General features: G+C 39.7%; 1 protein-coding gene across 1 annotated transcript in view; it reads right to left on the bottom strand.

The window, feature by feature from the left end:
* LOC126175812 (protein Skeletor, isoforms B/C) overlaps window positions 1–25,336 on the bottom strand; it is an 81,006-nt gene that overhangs the window by 49,873 nt on the left and 5,797 nt on the right. Inside the window, exons 3-6 of the mRNA XM_049922800.1 lie at window positions 24,363–24,637; window positions 8,426–8,498; window positions 5,228–5,402; window positions 5,041–5,146 (exon numbers count right to left, since the gene is read on the bottom strand). Of these exons, the coding sequence (XP_049778757.1) occupies window positions 5,041–5,146; window positions 5,228–5,402; window positions 8,426–8,498; window positions 24,363–24,637 (629 nt within the window). The remainder of the gene's footprint in view (window positions 1–5,040; window positions 5,147–5,227; window positions 5,403–8,425; window positions 8,499–24,362; window positions 24,638–25,336) is intronic.

Here is a 25,336-nt window from a genome sequence, read left to right as displayed (position 1 = left end):
ACATTAACACTAGACATAATTTGTTGCCAGCATGCTTCACAGAATTGACCAGCAGTGGATGCTTCCACCTGTTGATGTATAGCTTGACTCTTTTCACATATATGAGGGCTATCCTTCATTACAGAATGTATGGAACACTATGTGGAAGTCAGTATCTGTTTAATTGAGCGTGCAATTCTGATGGTACTGGTAGCAGTTAGTAGCATCTAAGTTTTATACACAGTATGTTACTTGTGTGTTACAATCCAAAGTTTAATTAGTTTGTTGCCAAAGGGCAAAACATCACTCTCTATTGATGTATATGTGAAATTCTATAATGTTCCCAATTTATGGAAGTGTTTAATGAATGACGCACTAGTTATAACTTTCATGATTTGCTCTTCTAAGGCAACACTTATGAAAACAGGAAATGAAACCCAGTAAGTTCATAACAAAACAGTTGTCCTGAGCCATATGAAAGATAATTTACTCCGCACACAGGTTAAAAGGAATACAGGCCAGTTTGTTATATAGTGCCACAAGCCTGATGATATTAATAGATGTTTGTGGAAATGAGTATAAAAGTTATTGAGTTCAAAGCGTCACTTCATTCTGTCAATCTCATATGCAGGCAGAGTCAACTTGCATAACATTAGGAGCATCTGGCAGAATCCAGTATAATGGTGTCACTGGTTAGTTAAAAGAATGACAATGAATTTGTGGCTGCTTAGGCATAAATGGGCAGCTAGCTGGTCTGATGAGATTGATTGGCTGGTGATGCTGTGTTTTCCTAGCTGGCAGCAGTCTCACCCAATGCAGAGATCGACAGTTTCATGTCTTCCAGCGATATGTCCAGCTGAGTTACAAGAATAGCCTTATGGATATCTTCCTGTCATTGCATATCCAAGAAAAAGGCATTATGTTGGAAAACTGTCTCTGCTTTCTACAAGTCTACCAATAGTACTCAACACAACTCCAAGTATTTCACTAGGCATCATCTCATTGACCTTTCATATTTAGTAATCACAACTATTGAACACTTAATATGCATATCAAACCACCAAAGCTGAAATAGACATGGCTCAAACTCCCTAACACAGGAGTTCTAAATGTCTACTCATAAAGAACATAACTTTCTTCTTCTTTAGCAACTTAGCAATTGATTTGTTCTTGTGTACAGATGTCTTAATATTAACAGTATAAATCGTACAGCTTACCTATCAACACATATGTACACATTTTGTTTTACAAATAGACATTACATACTGAGCAGACAATTGCAGTTTTCAGAGCTCACAAATTGCGGGAAGACATTCAGTGCTGTTTTGAGGGGGTGGGGGGTGGGGGTGGGGGAGGCAGAAACATATCTGATGCTTCATCAAACAGACTTACAACACAGACTACATGACCCTAGCTAAAATGTCGCATAGGTACTTACAGTACATGGACACACTCTACACTCAATTCTGTCTGGGTAATGGGAGCAGTCTTACAAAAGCTGGAAGATGCATTGTTAGTCACTTTATATGGAAGACAAGCCATGATTTTCATTGTTTTTAGTATGATAAATGGATGCTACAGTGTTCACCTTCAGCACAATTGTGTAGAAAGTGCCACAAAAATAGATAAGTGCAAAATCCTTGCCTTTTAAATGTTTATGTACAGGTATAAGCTGGCATTCGGTAATTCCATTGTTTCCAAGAAACATAGATAAATTTGTTTCAAAAATCTACATTCTAACATTTAATGTATGATTTGAATGTGCTGCTTGTTCTCTTTTGCCATTATCTTTTGCTGATTACATTAAAACTCAAGCATATATTTCAATATATTGTCTACTGTGTATTCCTAAATGTTGAGTGCTATGAAAAATGTAATTTGTAGTATATCATCAGTTATGAACTATACTTGTGCTTCCTACAGATTTTGTACCATCATTTAGACAGACATTCCCCATAATTTGATTGTATATCTATATGAACAAAAGCAAATCACAAGAACATGTGTGGTTTGGAAGGTGACAATGAAATGCAGGAAAGAAGAGAAAATAAAGGACAGGCACAGAGTAGAATAAGGCACTGGACAATAGTAACACAGGGAAACAGCATTGGGTTGTGGGATGGAATGAAATCCATTAGACAAAATCAAACAATGGAAAGTCCTGGATGGAATAACAATTGTTTGGTATTATTCCATTCATGACTTTCCACTGTTTAATTTTGCCTAGTGGTTTTCCTTCCATGACACAACCCACGGCTGTTTTCCTTTGTTACTGTTCTCAAATGTGTTACTTTACTCAGCGTCAGACCTTTTCCTCTCCCTTCCCATGTTTTATTTCGTCTTCCAAACTGCACATGCTCTTTGTTGTTATTCCATCCAAGAGCTTCCACTGCTTGAACAAAGGTATGTTTCTGAGGACTTTATGACATTTACAAGTGTCATACATAATATATTTTATAGTAATTAATGATTGCAGGTTACAGTTGCACATTCTACAGTTTTTTTGCAGCAATATCTGATTTGGAAAACTGTTTCCCTTAATTGCAGTGTTAGTACTTACAGGTACATAAGTAACACAATATTTCCATCTTTCTCCACTCACTGACAGTTTGTTCTAAGGAAATGTGAATACAGCTCTCACAAAATCAACTGTTGTGATGTAATATTGTATTCTGCCGGAATTAAAACTGTCATAATGCTATTCAGATATTTTAAGATGGTATGAAAATTAAATGAACGAATGGTCATATGGTGTATCAAATAAAATTTGTGTCTGGACTGAGGAGTTCTTGCTATGAGTGACACAGCATGTGATCTTGGATGGATAGTCAGTGATAAATGTAGAGATACTTTCAGACCCTTCCTATTCCTGTTACACACTAATGACATGATAGACAATATTAAAAGTAAAATCAGACTTTTTCCTGATGATGTAGTTATCTCTAATGAAGCATTATTTGAAAAAAGCTCACACAAATATTGAGCAATTGAAAATCCTGGATGGAATGTATCAGTATTATGAAAAGGGAAGTTGCTAATCACCATATAGGGGAGACGCTGAGTTGTAGATAGGCACAACAAAAAGACTCTCACAATTAAAGCTTTCAGCCATTAAGGACTTCCTCAACAATACACAACACACACACACACACACACACACACACACACAAACGCAGCTCGCACATTTGACTGCAGTCTCTGGCAACTGAAACATCACTGTGACATTCAGCTGTTGATAAAATTTGAAAATGGTGCAAAGACTGGGGACGTGGTTTAAATGTTCAGAAAAGTAAAATTGTTGATTCCACAAAATGTAAAAGTGTAGTATTGCATGACTACTACATCACAGCTTTATGACACCAGTGACTATAATATCAGTGACTCACAACTTGAATTAGTGAACAACTGAATGTAAGGATTTGTGGGAATATGAAATAAAATGACACATAGACTCAGTCATGTGTAAAATAAGAGGTAGACTCAGTTCATTATATACTGGAAAAATGCAATCACACTGAAAAGCAGATCACTTGCAAAATACTTGCCTCTATCATCCAAGAATATTGCTCAAGTTTGTGGGACCCACACCACATCTAACTAACTGGGTATACTCAACATACACAAATAAAAGCAGCATGAATGGTCACAAGTTTGATTGACTCATGGTTCAGTGTCACAGAATGCTGAAAAACTTGAACTGTCAAGACACTTGAAGATACGCATCAGTTAGCCCATGAAGTTTCAAGAACCAGTATTAGGAATAACTACATCCTCTCATATATAATTTTCGCAGGAACCACAAAGACAAGATTAGACTAATTACAGTATGAATATAGGCATTTAAACAGACATTTGTTCCATGCTCCACATACAAATGGAGTGAGAGGAAATGATAAAATGTGTCAAAACTGGAAGTACCTTCTGCTTTCCATTTCACAGTGGCTTGCAGACTAGATGTAGAGGACAAGAGAAACACTGAAATTTTTTACAATGAATACAATTCCTATAACAAAATGACCAGGAAAGGCTGTGATTTGTTTAAGTTGCAGTCAACACAGTTTTGTCACAGGTAATGAAATGCTAGTGGCGTTGTGTACGTATTTCCACAGATCAACTTCAAAGCAGTTTGCAAAAACTATGAATGGATTTATTTGTAGTAATCATGACAGATGTTATGTATTTGCTGACATGAGATCATTACAGATGGACCAAAATTAAAGTCATATTAGGTATATAAGCTCAGTGAACTGATTATTAGAGCCAAGAGAAAAAAATGTTACATAAACTATTTACTAGAATTTCATTATATAAGCAAATAATTCTGCAACTCAATGTGAGCATAATTGTTTGAATATTTATTGTATTACGAGATCCATTACCTCAACATCTTTCTGACTTACTTGCTCAAAACTAGCAATTACTGTAATTTACCTGTTATTATGAAAGGAATGAGTAACTTCACTGCACCAGTGAGCCTATAAATCCACAGATACAAATAATATCACTACAACAACACAAGTTTTAACTTGCAGTTCAGTGCATCATAAATGAGTCAAACACCATCTAATGTTCCCATCACCTTCTAATTGAATGCTGATGAAAACATAATGTGAATATTTAGCTTAAAGCAGGCTAATTAAATCTAAAAATACAAACTACTTACACATACCACAAATATATCTTAGAATACAAAAAATAAGGCAAAAATCGCAAAATTTCAAGATACAAGTATTTCAAATCCATAGCTAAAAGGGAAAAAGGGAGTCCGTTGATGGTGAGCAAGATGGTGGAACAGTAGCAATGACTGATACGGTACATTTCTCATTATATATGTTGAAAAATACATGATGAGAAGAAAATATTTAAAATGAACTAGATTCACCAGTACAGCCTAACATTACTATGTTTCTTTACCTTCTACTACTTTAATTGCTTGTACACTTTTATCAATCAGTAATTCATATACTAATTTTATCTACACCTCTTTTTACCCATTTAGGAAGAACATACACTGTGTTGTGGCCAAATTAATTAACACGAAAGTAGGTTTGATATACTTACCAACCTGTCCTGCCAATTGAATTGTTATCTGTGGTCCAAATATTTCCCAACTAACTTGGAGATCTTTATGTAATTGAAGACAGTTTGGCAAACTGTTCTTATGAGGCTGTAAAATACAAACCATCAGCAAAATAATAATAATAACTAAGTCTACTAAAAAATATTGTCGTTAGAGTAAACAACTAACCACAACTTTAACAAGTGATGGTGGGACATTCAAGCCATCAGGTATTCTGACAAAACCAAACTTTTCTTTACTCTCCAGATCAAAAATGCTGAGCCACTCTATATCAAATGTAGTTAGTTCTCCAGGTAGCTGTAGTGTTACATCTTCACTCTTGTATGCCCTTAGTGGATCAAGGCTGCAAGAAATAATATTAAATGTTGAAATCAACTTGGCTCCTCATAACTTATGAATATCAGAATGAATAAACAACATTAAAATACTATAACCAAATAAGGAAACTAGATCCATCAGCAGAAACAGAATTTTCAGATTCTGGTGCTTATTCTCAAAAAGTCACTGCAGTTTTAAAGGGTCAGATTTTTAAGGTGGAATAAGTACTCCTCCAATAATTATTTTGCAAAAGGATTAGTACATTTGTTTTCCTTTGGCCAGCCTCCATTAAATTACCAGTTATGTATCGATTCATCCTAAAGGAGCATTTGTGCTGATCTCCATTGTCTCTTTACTGTACTGGCCTAAACCTGTGAGGATGGAAATGAAGATGGTCTGGAGTATTACAAAAGATTTTAAAGAATAAATGAAACAGCAAGCCAAAAGTATGCTCAAGTTCTGCTTCACATGTTAATGGCAGTCCAAGTTCTGAAGTTATATAACAAACTTATATACAGAATCTACTAAAAGTATTAACATGAGTACATATTCTACTTCTGAATCAAATGTGTTGTGCAGACTGTATGGCAAACCTTTCAGCCTTTTTTAGTCCTTTGGCTGTATATTTTCCCTACCTCCAGAAGTTCATCAAATCGCCTAATTTTAATAATGTCTGCTATTTCAAGAGTTTTAGAAGTGACATTTTGAACAAAACTGCCAAAACAAGTTCAGCAGTCACAAGCTTTTTAATTAAGTTAACTTCTACATTGCTAGAGAACCAAAGCAGGAACGCCTCATTTGTTTCTATCAGGAAACTCCAACACTGATTAAAAGATTCCATGAATTACAACTTCTCCCTTTTATGTAATGTGGGAAATATGATGCATGCAATGAACACACAATTCTAAGTTTACATTACGTCATTGTTTAAAAACTACGATTAAGCAGCAAACCCATGATTGCTTACTTTCTTGATTTATCAATGAGTACAAGATTATTCTCTGAATGGATATATGTGAGAATTGTGCTTATAAACAAATATGAGCAACGGCAACCATCCACCTAAAGCTGATTGATACTCAGTGCAAAGAAAACTGTACCTACTTTTCAGCTGTCACTCATTATATAGTCAAAGCATGCGCTCTCCAACACACAACCAGACACCTAAACACATCTACACACAGCTGCAGCTATGCTGACTGTTTAGAGTAGTTGCTCAGACTGACAGGAGTGGCATGAAAGGAAAGGAATGGGAAACGGAGAGGTAAAATGTATGGGGCAAGGACATTGTGTGAATAATGGGGGGAAGCAGAGAGGGAGATAGGTTAAAATGAAGTAGCAAAAGGTGGCAAAGAGGGAGAGGAGGAGGTGCAGTAGAAAACTGATTGAGAGGTTTATACAGGGGAGTTGTGAGATAAATGACAGGAGAGGAAAGTATGTGGGCGAAGGTAAAGAAGTGAGAAAAGGATCAGTGAAGATTACAGGGGAAATGCAAGGATGCAGCATACACTGGAAAATGGGTTTTCATCTGAATAGTCTTTTGCACTGTGGCATGCTGCATGTTCCACTACTGTGTGGTCATGTTTTGAGTGGCAGTGGCCACTATGTGGATAGAGAGCTGGTACGCGCAATAATGAGGACAGAATGTGTCTGCTTTCGCATGCAGCTCTACCTTTCATAGGGAAGGAAATGTTTGTGACTGGACTGCAGTAAAAAATGTCTTAGTGTGTGTGTGTGTGCACGTGAGCATACTCGTGCATGCCGCAGGGATGGCAGGGGAGGAGGCTTTCCACAAGTGAACGACACACAGGGTGTATGAACAGAATTGGCATAGTGGCTGATTAAGGCAATGTGTAGGTTGGGTGGTGAGGGTAGGATTCTGGGTAGAAGATAATTTAGGACACAATGGGAGGTAGATGACACCCTGGCAAAGGGTATGGTTGAGATTCTGAAAACCTGGATGCTATGGAGAGATATGAATACTGACAGTCAACTGGTCCTAGTGGAGACAGATCTGCAGGTGCCACAGGAAGAAATGGCACAGGAGCACTGTATCTGTACTAGTTTGGCAGGATATTGTCTGTCTGTGAAAGCTCTAGCTAAGTTTTAATAACTCCCATTTCCCACAACTTATATGACACTCACAGATGCCATGACTGTACGGGAGCAACTTACCTAGAATGGATTAGCCATTGAATTCAAGGTGATGTTGTCATTGTTTGTGAATTGAGAAGCACCATGTGAAACAGATTTAGGAATAAATGTTGAGTTATTGAGAAAAGAGGACACTCTCCTTGCTATAGCTCCACATCATGAGGATGTCATAAACAAATCAGATAAGGGTGATAGGTGTTACGTGGATAGGAATGATTCCTCTTGGTGGCCCCTAAACAAGTTAACACTGGATGGTTCTATGTGGATGTCCTTGGAAATTCCATAGAGTTGTTGATAAATTAGGACTTTGAAGGAGAGGTGATGGGTGATTTAAACTGTCAGCATATGGCCACAGGAATGTGTGCAGCTTTTTCTACCAGTTCTTTGGCATTTCAGGGAAACTTATGAAGTCAAGTTGCTGAATCATGTTACCAATATATTCATCAGAGCCTACTGTTAGAATTATGACTGCTCATCCATGATTCTTCCACTGTTCTTTCTTCATAACTGTGCAGAGAAACTTTGCAAATTTTGTCATTTTAGCAGAGATTACACATGATATTACTTTAAGATAGTACCTCTTAAATCAGCCTAGATGAAAGAGTCACTAAACAGCCAATCATTTATATATAGGTCAAAAATCACTTCTAAAATTTTAATATTATTCTCATGGTTCATCTCTCTTCAATTCCAGTGCCACTTGTAACAGTAGTTCCTAATTCCAACTGATGACTATTTCAATCAATGCGATGTTCATGACATTATAAACAGAATACCACTGTATTTTTTAATGGGGTGGAAAATACAGTTAAATTTTTAGGCACTGAAGTTAGTAAACAGAATGTTTCAGCTAATCAGATATAATAAATCACAAATTTGGTTTGGCATACTTACTATCCATATTCATCCGGAACTTTTGTCCCTTTTGAAGATGGCTGAGGGCCAATACCAACCCAGAAGTAAGCATCTGAAATTATTTCAATTAGTCACTTAATAAAATTCTTTAAGCAATATTAAAAGTCATTTCATGTTGTGGTGATTGGCAATACGAAGTTACATGCTCTCATGAAAAATTGTACAATGATAAATAGCTTTTTATTGTTAAAATATGTCAAAAACTTTAGGCACTATAACTAAAATGACTTATAAGAGTTAAACTTCGAGACAGAATGTTATACATATGCTGATCAAATACATACACTGTTAACAAACATCTAGGCCTATGTGCCATCCATTGCTGCTTCAGTAGTGACAGATCTATAACAGTGGTCCTATACAGTGTGTGGTTGGCTATCCTGCAACCACTGTTAGATTCAATTCAGGATTTCCATTAAAATAATTATACAGTAGAATTTACTGTAAGATATGTTCACACTTCTAACTCTTTGCAATAGGAATTGTACTTGCAGACATTACTCTTCTTTCATTATCAACTGTCCGCCCCAGTAGCTGAGTGGTCAGCGTGACGGATTGCCGTCCTCCGGGCCCGGGTTCGATTCCCGGCTGGGTCGGAGATTTTCTCCGCTCAGGGACTGGGTGTTGTGTTGTGTTCATCATCATTTCATCCCCATCCGGCGTGCAGGTCGCCCAATGTGGCGCCAAATGTAATAAGACCTGCGCCAAGGCGGCCGGACCTGCCCCGCGAGGGGCCTCCTGGCCAATGACGCCAAACGCTCATTTCCATTATCAACTGGCTCAGTTTCAGGATTTTTTTAACATTCTTGTAAAATATCTAGTCACTGTTTCTAATGCTACTACAAAGCCATCTTCATGTGTATGTATTAATCTCAATAACTGTGATTTTGAGGAACAGGGTTTCACGTAAAAATTTAGTCTCACAATACACTACAATATGACAATTAAACTAAAACCAGCTGACGGGTATGTTTTACAACACAATTTTTAACATATTACTCGGACACATAAACACTAAATGTTTCAGAGAGTAAGTGCAAAAATGAAAAGTAATAAAGCAGCAGTTTTAAAGAATACTATGACATAGCAAAATAAACATTTTGGATATGAAACCAACAACTGGATCTGAAAAGTGATGAACAAATGTGTGACTGCATTTTATATACCTACAGCCTTGTAAAAGGCTAAATTTTTCTACACCAGAAACTTGGAAGGAACCATCTGATCCAAAGAATTTCAGATATGTGACCCTTCTCAGTCATCTTTTCAGAACCTCAAAGAGGCTTTTTCTACACAGGGAGCCTGGGGATGGTGACAATGCTATTCTTAAAGAAGAAGTAGACTTCCGAATGGGACTGTCATGCTGTGCTGAGGTAATGAACTTAAATCAACATACAGATGTTGGGTTTTAAAGGAATCAAATATGAGAAATGGTTCTTATATTTCTAGAAGCAGTGTAAGACACAGTATATCACAACAAGATTGATAACAGAGGTGTTTGCATCACTACAAGGGAATACTGAATGATTCACTTGATGAATGTGTAGTGCAGAAGATACTTTTATTTTGTTACTCTACAGGACTGGTGGAGGTCTGGGCGTTCACAGAGTGTGGGTTTGCTGGTAGTTGGGAGCTCCAATGTTGGGCGCATAATGGGGCCCCTTAGGAACATGGCTGCCAAGAAGGGGAAGGAAGCCAGTGCACACTCCATGTGCATACCAGGGGAGTCATTCTGGATGTGGAAAGGCTGCTTCTGGATGCCATGAAGAGTACAGATTGCAGCCATCTGCAGTTGGTGGCTCACGTCGGTACGAATGACTTTGAATCGGAGGAGATTCTCTCTGGTTTCGGATGGCTAGTGGAAATGATAAAGACTGCCAGTCTTGCTTGCGAGATTAAGGTGGAGCTCACCATCTGCAGCATCGTCGATAGAACAGACTGTGGTCCTTTGAAGCAGAGCCAAGTAGAGGGTCTGAATCAGAAGCTAAGGCGGTTCTCTGACCGTGTAGGCTGCAGATTCATTGACTTGCCCCATCGGGTGGTGGGTTCCTGGGTTCCGCTTAATAGGTCAGGAGTCCACTACACACAGCAAGCGGCTACAATGGTAGTGGGGGCTGTGTGGAAGGGACTGGGCGGTTTTTTAGGTTAGAGGGCCTCAGGGTACCACAAAAAGGGCGTCCGTCTAAAACGGGGCAGGTAAAACACAGTAAGTTAGTTGTAGAAACAATCAGTATTGTAGTTGTAAATTGTCGTAGCTGTGCTGCGAAAGAACCAGAGCTCCAAGCCCTAATAGAAATCACTGAAGCTCAAATAGTTATAGGTACAGAAAGCTGGCTAAAGCTGGAAATAAGTTCAGCCAAATTTTTTCCAAATGACCTAACAGTGTTCAGAAAGGATAGGTCAAATACAATTGGTGGTGGAGTATTTATTGCTGTTAGAAGTAGTTTGCCTTGTAGTGAAATTGAAGTAGATAGTGTCTGCGAAGTAGTATTGGTAGAGGTCATACTTGACAATTGGACCAAAATATTAATTGGATCATTCTACCGACCCATCGACTCAGGAGATATAGTTGCTGAACAGTTCAAAGAAAACTTGAGTCTCATTTCAAATAGGTACCCCACTCATACAATTATAGTCAGTGGTGACTTTAATCTACCTTCAATATGATGGAAAAATCATATGTTTAAAGCCAGCGGCAGGCATAAAATGTCATCTGAAATTGTACTGAATGCTTTCTCAGAAAATTATTTTGAACAATTAGTTCATGAGCCCACTCCAAGTGTAAATGGTTGCAAAGTGTACTTGACCTATTATCAACAAATAATCCTGGACAAATAGTGAGTATCCTGGCAAATACAGGGATTTGTGACCACAAGGCAGTAGCTACTACACTGAATACTGTAACTCCTACAACCATCAAAAAGAAACGCAAAGTATTTAAAAAAAGCTGAGAAAAATGCTCTTAACACCAATTGAAGACACAGTCTGCACTCCTTCCGATCTGATCATGCAACCACAGAAAAGTTGTGGAATGATTTCAGAGAGAGAGAGAGAGCATCGACAGCAATTGAGAGATATATACCACATAAATTAATAAATGATGGTACTGATCCCCCATGGTTCACAAAATGGGTCAGATCGCTGTTGCAGAAGCAGCAAAAAAAGCATGCCAAATTTGTAACAACACAAAATCCCTAAGACTGGTAAAGTTTTGAAGAAGTTCAAAATATAGCATGTACTTCAATGCGAGATGCTTTCAATAATTTCCACAACAAAACTCTGTCTTGAAATCTGGCAGAAAACCCAAACAGATTCTGGTCATACATAAAGCACACCAGTGGCAAGGCACAATCAATATCTTCACTGTGTGATGACAACGGTGAAGTCACTGATGACAGAGCCACTAAAGCAGAGTTATTAAACACAGTTTTCCAAAACTACTTCACCAAAGTAGACGTAGTAAATATTCCTGAGTTCCAATCAAGAACAACTGCCAAGATGAGAAACATAGAAATAGATATCCATGGTGTTGGAAAGCAGCTTAAATCACTTAATAAAAGCAACGCTTCCGGTCCAAATTGTATACCTGTCAGGTTCCTCTCAGAGTATGCTGATACAATAGCTCCATATTTAACAATTATATAGAACCGCTCGCTCACAGAAACATCTGTACTAAAGACTGGAAAATTGCTCAAGTCACACTAATACCCAAAAAGGGAAGTAGGAGTAATCCGTTGAATTACAGGCCCATATCACTAATGTCAATTTGCAGTGGGTTAGTTGGTTGGTTGGTTGGTTGGTTTGTTTTGGGGAAGGAGACCAGACAGCGAGGTCATCGGTCTCATCGGATTAGGGAAGGAAGTTGGCCGTGCCCTTTTAAAGGAACCATCCCGGCATTTGCCTGGAGCGATTTAGGGAAATCACGGAAAACCTAAATCAGGATGGCCGAACGCGGGATTGAACCGTCATTCTCCCGAATGCGTTTGCAGTGGGGTTTCGGAACATATACTGTATTCGAACATTATGAAGTAGCTCGAAGAAAACAATTTACTGACACATGGTCAGCACAGATCCAGAAAATATCATTCTTGCAAAACAGAACTAGCTCTTTATACTAATGAAGTAATGAGTGCTATCAACATGGGATGTCAAATTGATTCCACACTTTTATATTTCCAGAAGGCTTTCGACACCGTTTCTCACAAGAGTCTTCTAACCAAACTGTGTGCCTATGGAATATCGCCTCAGTTGTGCAACCGGATTGTGATTTCCTGTCAGAAAGGTCACAGTTCGTAGTAATAGACAGAAAGTCATTGAGTCATCCGGCGTTCCCCAAGGAAGGGTTATAGGCCCTCTATTGTTCCTGATGTATATTAACAACATAGGAGAAGATCTCAGTAGCCGACTTAGATTGTTTGCAGATCATGCTGTCATTTACCGTCTTGTAAAGTCATCAGATGACCAAAATGAATTGTAAAATGATTTAGACAAGATATCTGTATGGTGCGAAAAGTGGCAATTGACCCTGAATAAAGAAAAGTGTGAAGTTATTCACATGAGTACTAATAGAAATCCACTAAATTTTGATTATGCGATAAGTCACACAAATCTGAAGGCTGTCAATTCAACTAAATATTTAGGGATTACAGTTACAAATACCCTAAATTGGAACGAACACAGACATAATGTTGTGGGTAGAGTAAACCAAAGACCGTGAAACACTTAGAAGGTACAACAGGTCTACTAAAGAGACTGCTTACACCATGCGTGTCCGCACTATTCTGGAGTATTGCTGTACAGTGTGGGATCCACATCAGATGGGACTGACGGATGATGTCGAAAAAGTACAAAGAAGGGCAGCTCATTTTGTATTATCGCGAAGTGCGGGAGATAGTGCCACAGACACGATACATGAATTGGAGTGGCAATCATTAAAACAAATGTGTTTTTCGCTGCAACGGGATCTTCTCATGAAATTTCAGTTGCCAGTTTTCTCCTCCGAGTGTGAAAACATTCTGTTGGCACCCACCTACATAGGGAGAAATGGTCATCGTGATAAAATAAGAGGAATCAGGGCTTGCACAGAAAAATTTAAGTGCTCGTTTTTCCTGCACACCGTTTGAGAGTGGAATGGTAGAGAGACAGATTGAAGGTGGTTCATTGAACCCTCTGTCAGGCATTTTATGGTGAATAGCAGAGTAATCACGTAGATGTAGAAAAAATGGGCTCCCCAAGAAAGCACTAATACACACTGCTACACAACATTTATGCTATTAAGCAGCTGAAACCACAACATTATTTTTAAGCAGATGATACTGCAATGATTGCTCAAGAGAACCTTTTCAAAATAGCAAATAATCTAACCAGCACCTTTGCAGAAGTATTCACCTCCCTAGAGCCAAAACCTGAAGAAATGGAATTCTGTGCATTTCATTTGAGGAACAGAGAGACAAAAAGGATTTTTTTTTTTTTTTTTTTTTTTTTTGCCTCAAACTAGCTGTACCATCGGCTGAAAGCAACGGGAAACTACGGCTGTAATTTTTCCCGAGGGCATGCAGCTTTACTGTATGGTTAAAAGATGATGGCGTCCTCTTAGCTAAAATATTCTGGAGATAAAATAGTCCCCCATTCGGATCTCCGGGCGGGGACTACTCAGGAGGACGTCGTTATCAGGAGAAAGAAAACTGGCGTTCTACGGATCGGAGCGTGGAATGTCAGATCCCTTAATCGGGCAGGTAGGTTAGAAAATTTAAAAAGGGAAATGGATAGGTTAAAGTTAGATATAGTGGGAATTAGTGAAGTTCGGTGGCAGGAGGAACAAGACTTTTGGTCAGGCGAATACAGGGTTATAAATACAAAATCAAAACGGGGGAAAGCAGGAGTAGGTTTAATAATGAATAAAAAAAATAGGAGTGCGGGTAAGCTACTACGAACAGCATAGTGAACGCATTATTGTGGCCAAGATAGACACGAAGCCCACGCCTACCACAGTAGTACAAGTTTATATGCCAACTAGCTCTGTAGATGACGAAGAAATTGAAGAAATGTATGATGAAATAAAAGAAATTATTCAGATAGTGAAGGGAGACGAAAATTTAATAGTCATGGGTGACTGGAATTCGGTAGTAGGAAAAGGAAGAGAAGGAAACATAGTAGGTGAATATGGATTGGGGGGAAGAAATGAAAGAGGAAGCCGCCTGGTAGAATTTTGCACAGAGCACAACTTAATGGTAGGTAACACTTGGTTCAAGAATCATAAAAGAAGGTTGTATACATGGAAGAAACCTGGAGATACTGACAGGTTTCAGATAGATTATATAATGGTAAGACAGAGATTTAGGAACCAGGTTTTAAATTGTAAGACATTTCCAGGGGCAGATGTGGACTCTGATCACAATCTATTGGTTATGAACTGTAGATTAAAACTGAAGAAACTGCAAAAAGGTGGGAATTTAAGGAGATGGGACCTGGATAAACTGACTAAACCAGAGGTTGTACAGAGTTTCAGGGAGAGCATAAGGGAACAATTGATGGAATGGGGGAAAGAAATACAGTAGAAGAAGAATGGGTAGCTTTGAGAGATGAAGTAGTGAAGGCAGTAGAGGACCTAGTAGGTAAAAAGACGAGGGCTAGTAGAAATCCTTGGGTAACAGAAGAAATATTGAATTTAACTGATGAAAGGAGAAAATATAAAAATGCAGTAAATGAAGCAGGCAAAAAGGAATACAAACGTCTCAAAAATGAGATCGACAGGAAGTGCAAAATGGCTAAGCAGGGATGGCTAGAGGACAAATGTAAGGATGTAGAGGCTTGTCTCACCAGGGGTAAGATAGATACTGCCTACAAGAAAATTAAAGAGACTTTTGGAGAAAAGAGAACCACTTGTATGAATATCAAGAGCTCAGATGGAAACCCAGTTCTAAGCAAAGAAGGGAAAGCAGAAAGGTGGAAGGAGTATATAGAGGGTCTATACAAGGGCGATGTACTTGAGGACAATATTATGGAAATGGAAGAGGATGTAGATGAAGATGAAATGGGAGATATGATACTGTGTGAAGAGTTTGACAGAGCACTGAGTGACCTGAGTCGAAACAAGGCCCCGGGAGTAGACAACATTCCATTAGAACTACTGACAGCCTCGGGAGAGCCACTTCTGACAAAACTCTACCATCTGGTGAGCAAGATACATGAGACAGGCGAAATACCCTCAGACTTCAAGAAGAATATAATAATTCCAATCCCAAAGAAAGCAGGTGTTGACAGATGTGAAAATTACCGAACTATCAGTTTAATAAGTCACGGCTGCAAAATACTAACACGAATTCTTTACAGACGAATGGAAAAACTAGTAGAAGCCAACCTTGGGGAAGATCAGTTTGGATTCCGTAGAAATATAGGAACACGTGAGGCAATATTGACCCTACGACTTATCTTAGAAGCTAGATTAATGAAAGGCAAACCTACGTTTCTAGCATTTGTAGACTTAGAGAAAGCTTTTGGCAATGTTGACTGGAATACTCTCTTTCAAATTCTGAAGGTGGCAGGGGTAAAATATAGGGAGCGAAAGGCTATTTACAACTTGTACAGAAACCAGATGGCAGTTATAAGAGTTGAGGGACATGAAAGGGAAGCAGTGATTGGGAAGGAAGTGAGACAAGGTTGTAGCCTCTTCCCAATGTTATTCAATCTGTATATTGAGCAAGCAGTGAAGGAAACAAAAGACAAATTCGCAGTAGGTATTAAAATCCATGGAGAAGAAATAAAAACTTTGAGGTTTGCCGATGACATTGTAATTCTGTCAGAGACAGCAAAGGACTTGGAAGAGCAGTTGAACGGAATGGATAGTGTCTTGAAAGGAGGATATAAGATGAACATCAACAAAAGTAAAATGAGGATAATGGAATGTAGTCGAATTAAGTCGGGTGATGCTGAGGGAATTAGATTAGGAAATGAGACACTTAAAGTAGTGAAGAAGTTTAGCTATTTGGGGAGCAAAATAACTGATGATGGTCGAAGTAGAGAGGATATAAAATGTAGACTGGCAATGGGAAGGAAATCATTTCTGAAGAAGAGAAATTTGTTAACATCAAGTATAGATTTAAAGGTCAGGAAGTCATTTCTGAAAGTATTTGTATGGAGTGTAGCCATGTATGGAAGTGAAACATGGACGATAAATAGTTTGGACAAGAAGAGAATAGAAGCTTTTGAAATGTGATGCTACAGAAGAATGCTGAAGATTAGATGGGTAGCTCACATAACTAATGAGGAGGTATTGAAAAGGATTGGGGAGAAGAGAAATTTGTGGCACAACTTGACTAGTAGAAGGGATTGGTTGGTAGGACATGTTCTGAGGCATCAAGGGATCACCAATTTAGTATTGGAGGTCAGCGTGGAGGGTAAAAATCGTAGAGGTAGACCAAGAGATGAATACACTAAGCAGATTCAGAAGGATGTAGGTTGCAGTAGTTACTGGGAGATGAACCAGCTTGCACAGGATAGAGTAGCATGGAGAGCTGCATCAAACCAGTCTCAGGACTGAAGACCACAACAACAACAACAACAACAACAACTGTACCATGGGATAGCCACCAATTACTCCAGTGCAAGAGTTTCACTACTTACAAGTAACAATGGATCACACTCTCACATTCACACACCACTGCCAGGACACGCAGCAGAAGGTGTGTATTAGGAACAATATCACATGGCAAACATACAGGGTGTTTATAAATCAATAATGTTTAATTGAGAAAATGGTAAATAATTTACAGAAATGTTGGATACAGCATTGAATGCAGTATATCTTCTAATTTTATTCTTATCTAACACTGTTAGCTCCTAACATTCCCACTAGGTGGCAAGCATGAATGAGTTATTCCAACGGTCATCCTGGAGTCATTGCAGTGTATGCATAGCGTTGTTTATGGTTACATGAATCTACATCTACATTTATACTCCGCAAGCCACCCAATGGTGTGTGGCGGAGGGCACTTTACGTGCCACTGTCATTACCTCCCTTTTCTGTTCCAGTCGCGTATGGTTTGCGGGAAGAACGACTGTCTGAAAGCCTACGTGCGCGCTCTAATCTCTCTAATTTTACATTTGTGATCTCCTCGGGAGGTATAAGTTGGGCAGAGCAATATATTCGATACCTCATCCAGAAACGCACCCTCTCGAAACCTGGCGAGCAAGCTACACCGCGATGCAGAGCACCTCTCTTGCTGAGTCTGCCACTTGAGTTTGCTAAACATCTCCGTAACGCTATCACAGTTACCAAATAACCCTGATACGAAACGCGCCGCTCTTCTTTAGATCTTCTCTATCTCCTTCGTCAACCCGATCTGGTACGGATCCCACACTGCTGAGCAACACTCAAGTATAGGTCGAACGAGTGTTTTGTAAGCCACCTCCTTTGTTGATGGACTACATTTTCTCCCAATGAATCTCAACCTGGTACCCGCCTTACCAACAATTAATTTTATATGATCATTCCACTTCAAATCGTTCTGCACGCATACTCCCAGATATTTTACAGAAGTAACTGCTACCGGTGTTTGTTCCGCTATCGTATAATCATGCAATAAAGGATCCTTCTTTCTGTGTATTCACAATACACTACATTTGTCTATGTTACGGGTCAGTTGCCACTCCCTGCACCAAGTGCCTATCCGCTGCAGATCTTCCTGCATTTCGCTACAGTTATCTAATGCTGCAACTTCTCTGTATACTACAGCATCATCCGCGAAAAGCCGCATGGAACTTCCGACATTGTCTACTAGGTCATTTATATATATTGTGAAAAGCAATGGTCCCATAACACTCCCCTGTGGCACGCCAGAGGTTACTTTAACGTCTGTAGACATCTCTCCATTGATAACAACATGCTGTGTTCTGTTTGCTAAAAACTCTTCAATCCAGCCACACAGCTGGTCTGATATTCCGTAGGCTCTTACTTTGTTTATCAGGTGACAGTGCGGAACTGTATCGAACCCCTTCCGGAAGTCAAGGAAAATAGCATCTACCTGGGAGCCTGTATCTAATATTTTCTGGGTCTCATGAACAAATAAAGCGAGTTGGGTCTCACACGATCACTGTTTCCGGAATCCATGTTGATTCCTACAGAGTAGATTCTGAGTTTCCAAAAACGACATGATAGGTGATCAAAAAACATGTTCTAAAATTCTACTACAAATTGACGTCAGAGATATAGGTCTATAGTTTTGCGCATCTGCTCGACGACCCTTCTTGAAGACTAGGACTACCTGTGCTCTTTTCCAATCATTTGGAACCTTCCGTTCCTCTAGAGACTTGCGGTATACGGCTGTTAGAAGGGGGGCAAGTTCTTTCGCGTACTCTGTGTAGAATCGAATTGGTATCCCATCAGGTCCAGTAGACTTTCCTCTGTTGAGTGATTCCAGTTGCTTTTCTATTCCTTGGACACTTATTTCGATGTCAGCCATTTTTTCATTTGTGCGAGGATTTAGAGAAGGAACTGCAGTGCGGTCTTCCTCTGTGAAACAGATTTGGAAAAAGGTTTTTAGTATTTCAGCTTTACGCGTGTCATCCTCTGTTTCAATGCCATCATCATCCCGGAGTGTCTGGATATGCTGTTTCGAGCCACTTACTGATTTAACATAAGACCAGAACTTCCTAGGATTTTCTGTCAAGTCAGTACATAGAATTTTACTTTCGAATTCACTGAACGCTTCACACATAGCCCTCCTTACGCTAACTTTGACATCGTTTAGCTTCTGTTTGTCTGAGAGGTTTTGGCTGCGTTTACACTTGGAGTGAAGTTCTCTTTGCTTTCGCAGTAGTTACCTAGATTTGTTGTTGAACCACGGTGGGTTTTTCCGGCCCCTCACAGTTTTACTCGGCACATACCTGTTTAAAACGCATTTTACGATTGCCTTGAACTTTTTCCATAAACACTCAACATTGCCAGTGTCGGAACAGAAATTTTCGTTTTGATCTGTTAGGTAGTCTGGAATCTGCCTTCTATTACTCTTGCTACACAGATAAACCTTCCTCCCTTTTTTTATATTCCTATTAACTTCCATATTCAGGGATGTTGCAACGGCCTTATGATCACTGATTCCCTGTTCTGTACTTACAGAGTCGAAAAGTTCGGGTCTGTTTGTTATCAGTAGGTCCAAGATGTTATCTCCACGAGTCGGTTCTCTGTTTAATTGCTCGAGGTAATTTTCGGATAGTGCACTCAGTATAATGCCACTCGATGCTCTGTCCCTACCACCCGTCCTAAACATCTGAGTGTCCCAGTCTATATCTGGTAAATTGAAATCTCCACCTAAGACTATAACATGCTGAGAAAATTTATGTGAAACGTATTCCAAATTTTCTCTCAGTTGTTCTGCCACTAATGCTGCTGAGTCGGGAGGTCGGTAAAATGAGCCAACTATTAACCTAGCTCGGTTGTTGAGTGTAGCCCCTACCCATAATAATTCACATGAACTATCCACTTCTACTTCACTACAGGATAAACTACTACTAACAGCGACAAACACGCCACCATCGGTTGCATGCAATCTATCCTTTCTAAACAACGTCTGTGCCTTTGTAAAAATTTCAGCAGAATTTATCTCTGGCTTCAGCCAGCTTACTGTACCTATAACGATTTCAGCTTCGGTGCTTTCTATCAGCGCTTGAAGTTCTGGACTTTACCAATGCAGCTTTGACAGTTTACAATTACAATACCAATTGCGGCTTGGCCCCCGCATGTCCTGACTTTGCTCCGCATCCTTTGAGGCTGCTGCCCTTTCTGTACTTGCCCGAGGCCATCTAACCTAAAAAAACCGCCCAGTCCATGCCACACAACCCCTGCTACCCGTGTAGCTGCTTGCTGCATGTAGTGGACTCCTGACCTATCCAGTGGAACCCGAAACCCCACCACCCTATGGCGCAAGTCGAGGAATCTGCAGCCCACACGGTCGCAGAACCGTCTCAGCCTCTGTTTCTATAGTTTTGCTTTGTACAGACAATTCAGTACTAAATATTGCAAGCCATAGCATCAAATGCGAACTGTTATTATTGGTACAATCATTTCACTGGAACTAGCTGTGTATTACGTAGAATTCCGGGTTGGGGTTGGCCAGCAGTCTTTGATGTAGCAACCGAACAGTTACAGCAGTCTTACATTGTAGTCTGGGTACATCAATTTGGTACTGTGTGCTGCAGAATTTGAATCCGTGCCAGATGTCATGGACATTGAAGACCCCTAGAGGTCTCTGCACCATCACGCCGTAAGCCGTGGCAGCATGTGCCTCAAGGCCCACATTTAGTTTGAGGACACCACAGTGGAACACATGGTCCCAGCGGCCAATAGCGGTGTCCCTGATTGTGTATTTAAGTGCCCCTCTCTCCCTTAACCAGTGAGTCTTTATCATTGCATGCATATTGACATATCACCTCAACAATAGACAGCGTGTTTACCATTCTTTGTTTTCATTACTAGTGGACGTCGTGGATTCGTTTCGTTGTCTCTGTCACCCCATTGCTTCTTGCGTGTTGTCGTTGTAAGGTCTCTCTCAATCATCCATTGTTGTTTTGTGTCTGTCCTTTCTGTTCGTTTGTTTGTTTGTTCGTGGATCGCTCTCCGTTTGGTCCCACTGCACTTTCTCAGCCACCCCGCGACTGGAACGGTTACAACAATTTTGGCGATAAGGTAAATGGTGGTAGTAGTTAGCATGGAGGCAAAGTTGGTCTGTCTTCTGGAGCAACAGCAGCAGCTCATGCAGCAGCAGCAGCTCCAATTAGACATCTTACAACAGTAGCTGCAGTTGCTAATGCACAAAGTCGATGCCCGGGAAGCGTTACCACAACAGCTTCCGAGTCCTCGGGTGACCGATGCTTTCCCACATCCGCCGCCGTCATTCCCGCCCTTTAATGACACTAAAGAGGACTGGGAAAATCTACTTACATCAGCTGAAACAACATTTCACGGCTTTTCAAGTCACAGACGACTCCTTGCAGCGGTCATTGTTTTTGTCTTGGGCCTTCCCAGGTGCGTTCTTTCTTCTCTTCAAGGAGATATGCCTTTTGCTGACTAACTATTACTCCCAACACCTCTCAACTGGAGTTCCACCAGTACCATAAGCAGCCTGACCAATCAGCTGGCTCCCGATCCTGAGGTCCGTACTGCAGTGTTGAAAATCAATAACCCCCCCTTGGAATAGATTCTCCGCATTGCCCACTCCTTTGAAATTGCTCCATTGGCTAACGAGCCGCGACGTCGACGTGGACTGGCCAAAAAGGGCCAGCGCCATTGGGACTCCTCGTTGTCCAACATCACTATGGCATCAGTGCCTCCGATCGACCCTCGTCATCGGTCACGCGGTCCACTTCCACGTTGCCCACAGTGCTTTACTGCACAGTCTCGGGCAGATTGTCCCCATTGCTGGAAAACGTGCACGCTGTGTAACAAGGAGGGCCACATCTGATCGAATTGTCATAGTCACTTGACTCACTCCAATCCTGCCCCTCCTGGGCCTCAAGATACCGTCCATGCTCTGCAGTCAGTCGTCCCACAGGATGACCCGTCAGCGCGGAAGCTTTTCCTCACGCTCCACCTTTTCACTGAGGATGTCAGTTTTCAGGTCGACACTGGGGACACCGTCTCCCTGATTAATATGGCGACATATACCCGGCTGGGCTCTCTTGAGTTGTCACCTCCCTCTCGCCGTTTGGTCGCCTACGGAGATTTTTCCATTCACCTTTGTGGGTAGTTCGTTCTCCAGGCGACATACAAGTGTGTTCTCCGGCTCCTTACCCTCTTTGTCATCGACCATCCATCAGCTTTGAGTATTTTTGGCCTGGATATGTTTAAACTGTTTGGCTTTTCAATTTCCGATGAAGTTAAGGCCGTTTCCATGGCTGTTCTTTTCAGGAACTGGACGATCTGTTCTCAGATTTTGCGTCATTGTTTGCAACAGATCTCGGATGTGATTCCGATTTTCAGGCATATCAGATGTCCAAAGTGCACGCATTGTTAAATTATTGCTTTGTGCAGTCCTTATGTGTTTTAACTGCAGAATTCAAAATGGGTGAAAAAAATATTTGTAGTCACTGGATCATAAACTACATGCTGTAGTAGTAGGAAAAAGTATTGTTGGAGACCAGAAGAAAAATTTAGCAGAAATTGAAAAGTTTCCTGCTTCCCACGCTAGTAGAAGTGGGATAAAAGTAAGGAAAACAATGTCAAAAGGCAAGCATAAAGAAGTAGGGGAAACTTTACTTTTGCAGCATGAACATTGAAGAGAAAAAGGTTTGCCTGTTACTGGGTCAGTACTGCAAGAAAAAGCATTGCAATTTCAGCAGCAAATAGAAGAAGAAGATTTAGAATTTACTGCCAGTGATGTTAGTTGGATAAGTGGAAAAAATGTTTTGGTATTCACCAGATTACCATTAGTGGAGAGGCTTTTCCCCCTGACAAAGAGGCTGTGCCACTTATGAAGTTAGTTAATGAGGAGGTAATTTCTGGCAAACAGCTGCACAATTGTGATGAGAGGGGTTTAAATTACAAGATGCTCCCTACAAAAAACTTGCTTAAAAAAAGGAAACTGCAGCACCTGGATACAAGAAAAGTAAGTAACAAGTTACCATATTGGCTTTCAATAACGCTAATGACAACCAAAAGCTTAGAGTTATAGAGAAACATGGAAACCTAGAGCTCTTAAAAACCTGAAAAATCAGGAATCTCTGCCCCTACGCTACACTCATCAAAAGACAGAATGGGTGAATTAAGAAATCCTTAAAACCTGGTTCCAAAATGAATTAGTTCCAGTTGTGGAGAAATACTTGGAAGACAACAGCCTACTGAGGAAAGCTATGCTGCTTCTTGATAACATGCCTTCGCATCCTGCCACTGACAAATTCACAGATGAAGATAGCAAAGCATTGTTTTTACCACCAAATGTGACTGCTCTTTGTCAGGCGATGGACCAGGGCATCCTTGAAATACTAAAGAAGAAGTATCACCACCATCTTCTCAGTTCATTAATATCAATTACTGATAATAATGAAGAATGTGCAACCATTCTGAAGAGGACTGACTTGTTAGATTCATAAGGTGGTTGGCCAAAATATGGGAAGATTCTGAACATATCACTTGTAAGATCTTGGAGAACTCTTTCAGACCATGAAGGTGGACATTTTAAATTTGTATCCACATGTGAAACAGAAGTCAAAGACGGAAATGATGATATCATCTCGTTGCTCAAAAATGTACCAAGTTGTGAGGACAAAACAGAATGGGTGGCAAATGATGAAGTTAATGGACTCACTGACAACGACATTGTGGAAATGGTGATAGGAGAAGTAACACAAGAGGATGAAGCACATTTAGATGACAGGAGAAATCTCATACCACGTTTGAAAGGTTTCCAGATGACTGACGCTGCCTGCTGTGTATTTGTGAGCAGGAGGAAACAACACCAGCTGATTTCATCTGTCTGTGTAAGTTTAGGGATATTGCTGCACTAAAGAGGGCTAAAGCAAAGCTACAGTCATCTATGGCTCAAAGTTTCATCTTTTTTGTTTGGTCTGGCTTTTTAAAAGTGTATAATCATACATTCATACTTTAAAATGCAGATTATTTTTGTTTCCTATAATAATTTTTAATGGGTGCAATATGCACATAATTAGCTTGTCTTACATAAGATGTAAGAAATTGTTAATAAAACAAGATTTTGGTACAAAAACTGGTATTTTGAATGTTACAGCTGGGGTCAGAGGAGAGAATTTACAGAACTCTGGCCTATCCAGCTTTTTTGCTATCTGAGTTGAACTTCCACCACATTACACCAGATAGTTGAGAATCTACTGTACACAAACAATAATTGTAAAGCATTTACGTCAGCATTTGGTTATTAATTTAAATTTAAATTACTTATAATCTTACCTTTTCCTTGTCCATCATATGAGAACTGCTTCAGTCTTATAGTTTTCGAGTCTAAAATTTCAACAGATTCAGATGAAACATTGTGTGTTGTTCCAGACAGCTGTGATATTCTCTGCATAGTTGGGGGCTCGAACTCTTCTGGTACATATACATCACCAAAGGTGTTCTGGCTTGACAAGTCATACACAGCAAACCATCTTATTTCTGTAATTTTCTTATTATCTGGCAGTTTCAGTGTGAAATCCTTGTTCAAGTAACTGTGCAAGACATTTGTCCTGAAAATGTAATGTACAGTTTACAAGAAGCATTGAAAGAAAAATAAATACCTACCATAATTATTATAACTAACTTTTAATATAAGAAAGTGAGTAGAGATAAGGTTGAAGGTTATTATTATCATTATTTATTACTGCTATGTATCTATTAATCAGGAAAGTGAACAAGGATGTGGTGATAGTGGGAATTAACTTGGTCTTGTGATTAAGTAGAACTAGCTTCCAATTAAAAGTAGTGTGTTGCTAACCTGCCATGCAAGTAAGGAAAACAAGCATGAAACATGCCTTCAGGGGAAGTTGTGACAGCTTGCTGCTAATGTAATTAAATTTATTGATGATGTGAAGGAGAAAGGAAAGAGAGTGCTGGCAGAAATGGTGTGTCGAATATGAAAGCAAAAATGTTACAAAGTTTAGTAATTCAATGGCAGAAAGCACACAATGGTGTGTGGGATTCAAGTGTTTGCCCCTAAGACAAAAATGCAAAGTATACACAATTAATGGCAACTGGTTATACACAATGCTGGTGACCACTTTGAAGGTCAGTAAAACTTTGAAACACATATCTATTTTGTACGAGCTGTAAATAAATAGTTGCCACTATTAAAGTTCCAACCATAATAGTTGGATAAGTAAAGTAAAGTAAGGTAACCAAACTACTGCATATGAAAATGACAGATGCAAGAGGGAGCCAAGGCCTAT

The sequence above is a fragment of the Schistocerca cancellata genome, chromosome 3 (genome assembly GCF_023864275.1).
Source record: "Schistocerca cancellata isolate TAMUIC-IGC-003103 chromosome 3, iqSchCanc2.1, whole genome shotgun sequence".
In the NCBI taxonomy this organism is placed as follows: Eukaryota; Metazoa; Arthropoda; class Insecta; order Orthoptera; family Acrididae; genus Schistocerca; species Schistocerca cancellata.
This window is presented reverse-complemented; position numbering and strand designations above follow the sequence as displayed.